The sequence below is a fragment of the Dendrobates tinctorius genome, unplaced genomic scaffold (assembly GCF_039654945.1).
Source record: "Dendrobates tinctorius isolate UK_male_01 unplaced genomic scaffold, ASM3965494v1 ptg000214l, whole genome shotgun sequence".
NCBI lineage: Eukaryota > Metazoa > Chordata > Amphibia > Anura > Dendrobatidae > Dendrobates > Dendrobates tinctorius.
Window position 1 is genome coordinate 482,481 of NW_027361881.1, and position 11,535 is coordinate 494,015.

Genomic DNA, 11,535 nt, shown 5'->3' on the forward strand with positions numbered 1-11,535 from the left:
TGTATCTAGGTGTGTGTGGGGGTGTATCTAGTTGTATGACGGTGGTGTATCTAGGTGTGTGACGGGGATGTATGACGTGTGTGGGGGTGTATCTAGTTGTATGACGGGGGTGTATCTAGGTGTGTGACGGGGATGTATGACGTGTGTGGGGGGTATATTCGGGTCCGTCCCATGTTGGGTGCACGCAGCACTACCCCCGGCCATGTGGCGGTATTAGATATGGCGTCTGCTTCCTTCCCGCAGTGCAGACCATTGACTGTTACTCCTCGGTGGCGGAGATCTGCCCGTATGAGAAGCCGGTGAAGCACTGCCCCAGGTAGATACCGGAGTGACCCAGGGGGAGGGGAATGTGGTGGTCTGTGTCTCACTTTGGGTCCAGGGTCTGCAGCAGCCTCGGTATTAACCGTTTTGTTCCCTGCCCAGGTTCTCCTGCCCCAGCCGCTGTAAGGACGAGCCCTCGCACTGGGCGCCCGTCATCGGCTCCAACATTTACGCAGATGTAAGTAGTGTCGATGACTGTGGGAGTCATGTGGACGGGCGATGCCATCTGCTGTGACCCGGCCGGACATTCTTGGCGTGTCGCACGTGTAGCGTAGATAAACAGATTATTCAGCGCCTGAGAGGCCTGGCATCAATAAGCGGTCTGTGCCCGAGGCAGAGGCTTGTGGTCGCATCGTAGCCCCCACACCGGGGTGCAGACAATGGAAGAACATTCTGTACCTTCTGGGATACACTAGAAAGCTGCGGCATTGTGAGTGCAGCTCTGGATGTGACTGGAGGACAGATGTGCATGGTAGTCTGCAGGACCCACGATGGGGGGCCGCACCTATGCACATCAAGGGGGCCATCAGGAGTCCTGCAGCTCCGGCACATGCTGTGGTCCTGTGACTCCGTACAATCAGCTCTGAGGACTGTCTATGTAACAAATCCTCAGCTGTGTATAGAAATCAGATCCGTGTGACCGGCACGTCTTTTAGGCTCTTGTATGTCGCTCTTTTCCAGGTGGAGTGCGCTCCCGGAACCCAGTGGGCAGGATGCGATGATAAATTCCAAAACCAAGCTTTATTAATTGAGCATATATGGAATATATCAAGGTCTCTCACCCCGTGGTCCGGGAGCGCACACAGCACCTGGAGACGAGCTACACAGGCGGCTTCCTACTGAAACACCCTGAGTGTCGTCACAAGTGCCCAGGATTGTGCCGCAAACCGTGAACAGGAGGAATCGGCAGCAATTCCAACCCCATGGAATCATAGACGAGTTTATAAAGACATCAGAAAGGTGACTAGCACGTGTTTATTATACATGGGAATCTAGCTGCTGCACGTACAGTCTGCGCGCTCGCTCCCCCCCCCCCCTGCTCTGGGTGTGCGGACACTGCGGTATATCAGGACCAGAGCGGCCGACACCGACCCCGTCCTGGGTGTATGGACACTGCGGTATATCAGGACCAGAGCGGCCGACACCGACCCCGTCCTGGGTGTGTGGACACTGCGGTATATCAGGACCAGAGCGGCCGACACCGACCCCGTCCTGGGTGTGTGTACACTGCGGTATATCAGGACCAGAGCGGCCGACACCGACCCCGTCCTGGGTGTGTGGACACTGCGGTATATCAGGACCAGAGCTGCCGACACCGACCCCGTCCTGGGTGTGTGGACACTGCGGTATATCGGGACCAGAGCGGCCGACACCGACCCCGTCCTGGGTGTATGGACACTGCGGTATATCAGGACCAGAGCGGCCGACACCGACCCCGTCCTGGGTGTGTGGACACTGCGGTATATCAGGACCAGAGCGGCCGACACCGACCCCGTCCTGGGTGTGTGTACACTGCGGTATATCAGGACCAGAGCGGCCGACACCGACCCCGTCCTGGGTGTGTGGACACTGCGGTATATCAGGACCAGAGCTGCCGACACCGACCCCGTCCTGGGTGTGTGGACACTGCGGTATATCGGGACCAGAGCGGCCGGCACGACCCCGTCCTGGGTGTGTGGACACTGCGGTATATCAGGACCAGAGCGGCCGACACCGACCCCGTCCTGGGTGTGTGGACACTGCGGTATATCAGGACCAGAGCGGCCGACACCGACCCCGTCCTGGGTGTGTGGACACTGCGGTATATCAGGACCAGAGCGGCCGACACCGACCCCGTCCTGGGTGTGTGGACACTGCGGTATATCAGGACCAGAGCGGCCGACACCGACCCCGTCCTGGGTGTGTGGACACTGCGGTATATCAGGACCAGAGCGGCCGACACCGACCCCGTCCTGGGTGTGTGGACACTGCGGTATATCAGGACCAGAGCGGCCGGCACCGACCCCGTCCTGGGTGTGTGGACACTGCGGTATATCAGGACCAGAGCGGCCGGGCACCGACCCCGTCCTGGGTGTGTGGACACTGCGGTTTATCAGGACCAGAGTGGCGGGGCACCGACCCCCGTCCTGGGTGTGTGGACACTGCGGTATATCAGGACCAGAGTGGCCGGCACCGACCCCCATCCTGGGTGTGTGGACACTGCGGTATATCAGGACCAGAGCGGCCGGCACCGACCCCGTCCTGGGTGTGTGGACACTGCCGTATATCAGGACCAGAGTGGCCGAACACCGGCCCCCGTCCTGGGTGTGTGGACACTGCGGTATATCAGGACCAGAGTGGCGGGGCACCGACCCCCGTCCTGGGTGTGTGGACACTGCGGTATATCAGGACCAGAGTGGCCGGCACCGACCCCCGTCCTGGGTGTGTGGATACTGCGGTATATCAGGACCAGAGAGGCCGGCACTAACCCTGTCTCGGGTGTGTGGACACTGCCATATATCAGGACCAGAGTGGCGGGGCACCGACCCCGTCCTGGGTGTGTGGACACTGCGGTATATCAGGACCAGAGTGGCCGAGCACCAACCCCCGTCCTGGGTGTGTGGACACTGCGGTATATCAGGACCAGAGTGGCCGGCACCGACCCCGTCCTGGGTGTGTGGACACTGCGGTATATCAGGACCAGAGCGGCCGGCACCGACCCCCGTCCTGGGTGTGTGGACACTGCGGTATATCAGGACCAGAGTGGCCGGGCACCGACCCCGTCCTGGGTGTGTGGACACTGCGGTATATCAGGACCAGAGCGGCCGGCACCGACCCCGTCCTGGGTGTGTGGACACTGCGGTATATCAGGACCAGAGCGGCCGGCACCGACCCCCGTCCTGGGTGTGTGGACACTGCGGTTTATCAGGACCAGAGCGTCCGGCACCGACCCCCGTCCTGGGTGTGTGGACACTGCGGTATATCAGGACCAGAGCGGCCGGCCGCCGACCCCGTCCTGGGTGTGTGGACACTGCGGTATATCAGGACCAGAGCGGCCGGCACCGACCCCCGTCCTGGGTGTGTGGACACTGTGGTATATCAGGACCAGAGCGGCCGGCACCGACCCCCGTCCTGGGTGTGTGGACACTGCGGTTTATCAGGACCAGAGCGGCCGGCACCGACCCCCGTCCTGGGTGTGTGGACACTGCGGTATATCAGGACCAGAGTGGGCGGGCACCGACCCCCGTCCTGGGTGTGTGGACACTGCCGTATATCAGGACCAGAGCGGCCGGCACCGACCCCGTCCTGGGTGTGTGGACACTGCGGTATATCGGGACCAGAGCGGCCGGCACCGACCCCGTCCTGGGTGTGTGGACACTGCGGTATATCAGGACCAGAGCGGCCGAGCACCAACCCCGTCCTGGGTGTATGGACACTGCCGTATATCAGGACCAGAGCGGCCGAGCACCGACCCCCGTCCTGGGTGTGTGGACACTGCGGTATGTCAGGACCAGAGCGGCCGGCACCGACCCCGTCCTGGGTGTGTGGACACTGCGGTATATCAGGACCAGAGCGGCCGACACCGACCCCGTCCTGGGTGTGTGGACACTGCGGTATATCAGGACCAGAGCGGCCGGCACCGACCCCCGTCCTGGGTGTGTGGACACTGCGGTATATCAGGACCAGAGCGGCCGGCACCGACCCCGTCCTGGGTGTGTGGACACTGCGGTATATCAGGACCAGAGCGGCCGACACCGACCCCGTCCTGGGTGTGTGGACACTGCGGTATATCAGGACCAGAGCGGCCGGCACCGACCCCCGTCCTGGGTGTGTGGACACTGCGGTATATCAGGACCAGAGCGGCCGGCACCGACCCCGTCCTGGGTGTGTGGACACTGCCGTATATCAGGACCAGAGCGGCCGACACCGACCCCGTCCTGGGTGTGTGGACACTGCGGTATATCAGGACCAGAGCGGCCGGCACCGACCCCGTCCTGGGTGTGTGGACACTGCGGTATATCAGGACCAGAGCGGCCGGCACCGACCCCCGTCCTGGGTGTGTGGACACTGCGGTATATCAGGACCAGAGCGGCCGGCACCGACCCCCGTCCTGGGTGTGTGGACACTGCGGTATATCAGGACCAGAGCGGCCGGCACCGACCCCCGTCCTGGGTGTGTGGACACTGCGGTATATCAGGACCAGAGCGGCCGGGCACCGACCCCCGTCCTGGGTGTGTGGACACTGCGGTATATCAGGACCAGAGCGGCCGGCACCGACCCCCGTCCTGGGTGTGTGGACACTGCGGTATATCAGGACCAGAGCGGCCGGCACCGACCCCCGTCCTGGGTGTGTGGACACTGCGGTATATCAGGACCAGAGTGGCCGGGCACCGACCCCGTCCTGGGTGTGTGGACACTGCGGTATATCAGGACCAGAGCGGCCGACACCGACCCCCGTCCTGGGTGTGTGGACACTGCGGTATATCAGGACCAGTGCGGCCGGCACCGACCCCCGTCCTGGGTGTGTGGACACTGCCGTATATCAGGACCAGAGCGGCCGGCACCGACCCCCGTCCTGGGTGTGTGGACACTGCTGTATATCAGGACCAGAGCGGCCGGCACCGACCCCCGTCCTGGGTGTGTGGACACTGCGGTATATCAGGACCAGAGCGGCCGGCACCGACCCCCGTCCTGGGTGTGTGGACACTGCGGTATATCAGGACCAGAGCGGCCGGCACCGACCCCCGTCCTGGGTGTGTGGACACTGCGGTATATCAGGACCAGAGTGGCCGGGCACCGACCCTGTCCTGGGTGTGTGGACACTGCGGTATATCAGGACCAGAGCGGCCGACACCGACCCCCGTCCTGGGTGTGTGGACACTGCGGTATATCAGGACCAGTGCGGCTGGCACCGACCCCCGTCCTGGGTGTGTGGACACTGCCGTATATCAGGACCAGAGCGGCCGGCATCGACCCCGTCCTGGGTGTGTGGACACTGCGGTATATCAGGACCAGAGCGGCCGGCACCGACCCCCGTCCTGGGTGTGTGGACACTGCGGTATATCAGGACCAGAGTGGCCGGGCACCGACCCCGTCCTGGGTGTGTGGACACTGCGGTATATCAGGACCAGAGCGGCCGACACCGACCCCCGTCCTGGGTGTGTGGACACTGCCGTATATCAGGACCAGAGCGGCCGACACCGACCCCGTCCTGGGTGTGTGGACACTGCGGTATATCAGGACCAGAGTGGCCGGGCACCGACCCCGTCCTGGGTGTGTGGACACTGCGGTATATCAGGACCAGAGCGGCCGACACCGACCCCCGTCCTGGGTGTGTGGACACTGCGGTATATCAGGACCAGAGTGGCCGGGCACCGACCCCGTCCTGGGTGTGTGGACACTGCGGTATATCAGGACCAGTGCGGCCGGCACCGACCCCCGTCCTGGGTGTGTGGACACTGCCGTATATCAGGACCAGAGCGGCCGACACCGACCCCGTCCTGGGTGTGTGGACACTGCGGTATATCAGGACCAGAGCGGCCGGCACCGACCCCCGTCCTGGGTGTGTGGACACTGCGGTATATCAGGACCAGAGTGGCCGGGCACCGACCCCCGTCCTGGGTGTGTGGACACTGCCGTATATCAGGACCAGAGCGGCCGACACCGACCCCGTCCTGGGTGTGTGGACACTGCGGTATATCAGGACCAGAGCGGCCGGCACCGACCCCCGTCCTGGGTGTGTGGACACTGCGGTATATCAGGACCAGAGTGGCCGGGCACCGACCCCGTCCTGGGTGTGTGGACACTGCGGTATATCAGGACCAGAGCGGCCGACACCGACCCCCGTCCTGGGTGTGTGGACACTGCGGTATATCAGGACCAGTGCGGCCGGCACCGACCCCCGTCCTGGGTGTGTGGACACTGCCGTATATCAGGACCAGAGCGGCCGGCACCGACCCCGTCCTGGGTGTGTGGACACTGCGGTATATCAGGACCAGCGTAAGGGTCCCACAACCCATTGACCTACAAGAATCACTGAGGTTTTCTTCCCAGCTCTGGAGACAGATATAGAGGCCGGAGAATGGCTTCCAGGACAGATGTACCCATGTACGGGCACCGAGTCTGTGCCAAGTGACAGCACCGTGCTCCGGGAGAACTCCAAGATACTGAAAAACCATGGCGTCACCCGCTAATATACACCAGCACTAGTGTGTAATGGGCAGGGCTGACAACCCCTCTCCATGTATACAGGCAGGTTGTCAGCAGTGATAAATCAGGCGCTGCTGCTGTAGTATAAGGAGTGTGGTCTCCTGTTATTATGTCAGTGATGTCATCTCTGGGGGTGGGGTGTAAATATATCAGTGATGTCACTGGGGGTGGGGTGTAAATATATCAGTGATGTCATCACTGGGGGCTGGGTGTAATTATATTATATCAGTGATGTCATCACCAGGGGGCGGGGTGTAATTATATTATATCAGTGATGTCACTGGGGGTGGGGTGTAAATATATCAGTGATGTCACTGGGGGTGGGGTGTAAATATATTATATCAGTGATGTCATCACTGGTGGCGGGGTGTAATTATATTATATCAGTGATGTCATCACCAGGGGGCGGGGTGTAATTATATCAGTGATGTCATCACTGGGGGCGGGGTGTAATTATATTATATCAGTGATGTTATCTCTCGGGGCGGGGTGTAATTATATTATATCAGTGATGTCATCACTGGGGTCGGGGTGTAATTATATCAGTGATGTCATCACTGGGGGCGGGGTGTAATTATATCAGTTGTGTCATCACTGGGGTCGGGGTGTAATTATATTATATCAGTGATGTCATCACTAGGGGGCGGAGTGTCCTATGATATCAGTGATGTCACCACTGGGTGCGGGGTGTAATTATATTAGATCAGTGATGTCATCACCAGGGGGCGGAGTGTCCTATGATATCAGTGATGTCACCACTGGGTGCGGGGTGTAATTATATTAGATCAGTGATGTCATCACCAGGGGGCGGAGTGTCCTATATCAGTGATGTCACCAATGGGGGCGGGGTGTAATTATATTAGATCAGTGATGTCATCACCAGGGGGCGGAGTGTCCTATATCAGTGATGTCACCAATGGGGGAGGGGTGTAATTATATTAGATCAGTGATGTAATCACCAGGGGACGGAGTGTCCTATGATATCAGTGATGTCACCAATGGGGGCGGGGTGTAATTATATTATGTCAGTGAAGTCACCACCAGAGGGTGGCGTATCCTATGATATCAGTGATGTCATCAATGGGGGCGGGGTTTAATATATCAGTGATGTCACTGGGGGTGGGGTGTAAATATATCAGTGATGTCATCACTGGGGGCTGGGTGTAATTATATTATATCAGTGATGTCATCACCAGGGGGCGGGGTGTAATTATATTATATCAGTGATGTCATCACCAGGGGGCGGGGTGTAATTATATTAGATCAGTGATGTCATCTCTCGGGGCGGGGTGTAATTATATTATATCAGTGATGTCATCACCAGGGGACGGAGTGTCCTGTGATATCAGTGATGTCACCAATGGGGGCGGGGTTTAATATATCAGTGATGTCATCACCAGGGGGCGGAGTGTCCTATGATATCAGTAATGTCATCACCAGGGGTGGGGTTATGGTCACATGTTCCTGTGTTGGTTGTCAGTGGTGTCTTCTCTTCCAGACGTCCAGCATTTGTCGGACAGCGGTGCACGCTGGGGTCATTAAGGATGAATCTGGGGGATACGTGGATGTAATGCCTGTGGACAGGAAGAATCATTACATTGGTTCCAACAAAAACGGGATCCACTCTGAAAGGTAATAAGATCGTGGAGCTCGTGACCCCGGGGGCTTAGAGGGAATGTCCAGGGTCATGTATACATATGCCCCCTAGCTGCGGCCTCCTCGGATTGTCAGCTTGTGCCCCCTCGTTACTGTCCCCTGTGGTCTCCTCTCACCTGAGGATCATACTTATTCCCCCCAGGCAGCTGAGGGGTTAATTTCCCCATCAGACACGGCACTGACCTCCTGCCGCCATCATAGATCACTGCGCGGTATCTCTGGCGCCAAGTTCCAGATCCCAAATCCAGACATGACTCAGGATAGGATTAACATTGTGTCATTGGAGCTGGTAATATGGGAAGGGGTCAGTATGTCAGCAGATAGCGCAGCATTGCTACACTGTGCGATCAGTGGCCCCTATAGAGCAGGAGCCCAGGGCCCAACTATTACTCCAGGGTTGTCAGTCAGGCGGCGGCTGCCCCAGGGTTTTCAGTCAGGTGGCGGCTGCTCCAGGGTTGTCAGTCAGGCGGCGGCTGCTCCAGGGTTGTCAGTCAGGTGGCGGCTGCTCCAGGGTTGTCAGTCAGGTGGCGGCTGCTCCAGGGTTGTCAGTCAGGTGGCGGCCGCCCCAGGGTTGTCAGTCAGGCGGCGGCTGCTCCAGGGTTGTCAGTCAGGTGGCGGCTGCTCCAGGGTTGTAGGGCAGCTTTCCTGGTTGGACCTTTGAGGCGCTGAATCGCCCGATCATTCTGACTCCGATTGTTTTGTGTTTAGCATTAGGAACCGTAAAGAAGGTAAAGCGTTCCGAATATTTCCTGTGAAGCAATAATAAAAGCTGATCTGGTGGGACATTGCCGAAGATTGAGGAGGCCGAGCGTCCCCCCATCTTGTCTGCTTTTTGGAATCGGGTCACCCTATCAGCCACCTCCTGAATGTCGTCACCTCACTGTACTCTGAGGATCTCTATGGTGGCTGCCTTTGGTGCTGAACTCATCTGAGCTGGGGGAACAGTGATCAGTCCAGGACTATACAAAGAACTGTGCCCAGCAGAAGCCCCCATAAGTCAGCGACGTGTGGGGTCACTAATAAGCCAACCCAAATCCTGCTGGAGAATTTCTGCTGAAACCTGGGTTCTGCGGGGGTGGGGCCTGTGGGGATGGGGCGGCTCACACCACCACACCCCTCCCCCACGGTCTTGTATATAGTAACCTTTTGTATTGTCTCATGATCTTGGTTTTTATACAGCAGTGCTGGAGCCTGTTATTTTATATGGGGGATACTCGCCCTCTTTGTGTATATATATATATTTGTGTATGTGCTGTGGACATCGTCAGCTCTGGGATGAGGGGCCACGCTGGTTTAGGACTCCCCGCCTCAGTTCCTGCTTCTTTCCCTTTAATTACTTGCAGTGGTCCAGCGGCAGCTCCTCGCTGCAGCCATTACATAGAAAGTGATGGTACATAGGAATGGCGCGGCTCCGCACAAGCCGCTTCCTCTGGGGGGCAGTAATAACAGACCCTCGCCCGCCCACCCAATGGATAATAAATATTTAGGCAGCGAGCCTGCCTCACACGCAGAGGACACCCGAGTCTGAAACGGCACGTGTGTCCAGTCACAGAGTGCTCCCCGTGTAACGAGGCCGTCTGCTGCGCTCTGACGCAATGTTATAGGGACAAGAATGTTGCGTTCACTGACAGCGACACCGGCCCTTTACATCAGGACCACCCATGTGTTACACACTCGATTTAAAGGATTGCCCTTAATTATCCCTGAGCTAAAGCCTTTGTCTCCAGAGCTGAACTCTATCTGCACCAAAATCACACAACGTATGTTCCTGTATCTTGTATCTCTACTCTGTATCCGGAAACTGCATAGTGTCTCCTCCAAACATTATGGAATAATAATCCATACATCTCCATAAACAGGGTAGTCACCCTAGCAGCAGAATAGTGATTGCAGCTCTGGAGTATAACATACAAAGTAACTCAGAATTTGTACAGGATAAGTAATGTATGTACACAGTGACTGCAACAGCAGAACAGAGAGTGCAGCTCTGGAGTATAATACAGGATGTAACTCAGGATCAGTAATGTATGTGCACAGTGACTGCACCAGCAGACTAGTGAGTGCAGCTCTGGAGTATAACACAGGATGTAACTCCGGATCAGTAATGTAATGTATGTACACAGTGACTGCACCAGCAGAATAGTGAGTGCAGCTCTGGAGTATAATACAGGAGGTAACTCAGGATCAGTAATGTAATGTATGTACACAGTGACTGCACCAGCAGAATAGTGAGTGCAGCTCTGGAGTATAACACAGGATGTAACTCAGGATCAGTAATGTAATGTATGTACACAGTGACTGCACCAGCAGAATAGTGAGTGCAGCTCTGGGGTATAATACAGGAGGTAACCCAGGATCAGTAATGTAATGTATGTACACAGTGACTGCACCAGCAGAATAGTGAGTGCAGCTCTGGAGTATAATACAGGATGTAACTCAGGATCAGTAATGTAATGTATGTACACAGTGACTGCACCAGCAGAATAGTGAGTGCAGCTCTGGAGTATAATGCTGTATGTTAACAGTGACTATGCTGTTTATGGAGACAAAAGCTTGGAAATTTTTAAGTAAGAGATATTAAATATTTAAATCGGGGATCATTATGACCAGTAATAAATGTTGAATATTCATAGGGGTGCCTTTCTAATAAGTTTTGTACCTGGTGCTAAATGTATACCATACGTGGGAGAACAGGAAGTTTTATATACAACTTTGTAATAAATGTGTTGATGAAAATGAATTCTGATATATTCCTGTTGGCATACAATCCGACACCCCAAATATTCCAAAAGGATCTATTATTAACTACTATAATACTGTCCCCTATGTACAAGAATATAACTACTATAATACTGCCCCCCTATGTACAAGAATATAACTACTATAATACTGCCCCCTATGTACAAGAATATAACTACTATAATACTGCCCCCCTATGTACGAGAATATTACTACTATAATACTGCCCCTATGTACGAGAAGATAACTACTATAATACTGCCCCCTATATACAAGAATATAGCTACTATAATACTGCCCCTATGTACAAGAATATAACTACTATAATACTGCCCCTATGTACAAAAATATAACTACTATAATACTGCCCCCTATGTACAAGAATATAACTACTATAATACTGCCCCTATGTACAAGAATATAACTACTATAATACTGTCCCCTATGTACAAGAATATAACTACTATAATACTGCCCCTATATACAAGAATATAACTACTATAATACTGCTCCTATGTACAAGAATATAACTACTATAATACTGCCCCTATGTAGAAAAATATAACTACTATAATACTGCCCCTATGTACAAGAATATAACTACTATAATACTGCCCCCCTATGTACAAG

General features: G+C 55.8%; 1 protein-coding gene across 2 annotated transcripts in view; it reads left to right on the forward strand.

Moving 5' to 3' along the window:
* The window catches only part of CRISPLD2 (cysteine rich secretory protein LCCL domain containing 2), a 77,847-nt gene extending 66,941 nt beyond the window's left edge, over window positions 1-10,906 (forward strand). For both annotated transcript variants that reach the window (XM_073554869.1, XM_073554870.1), the window contains exons 12-15: window positions 244-316; window positions 424-499; window positions 8,009-8,142; window positions 8,875-10,906. In XM_073554869.1, coding sequence (XP_073410970.1) covers window positions 244-316; window positions 424-499; window positions 8,009-8,142; window positions 8,875-8,929 — 338 coding nt within the window. In that variant the 3' untranslated portion in view covers window positions 8,930-10,906. The remainder of the gene's footprint in view (window positions 1-243; window positions 317-423; window positions 500-8,008; window positions 8,143-8,874) is intronic.
* Window positions 10,907-11,535: the final 629 nt, after the last annotated feature.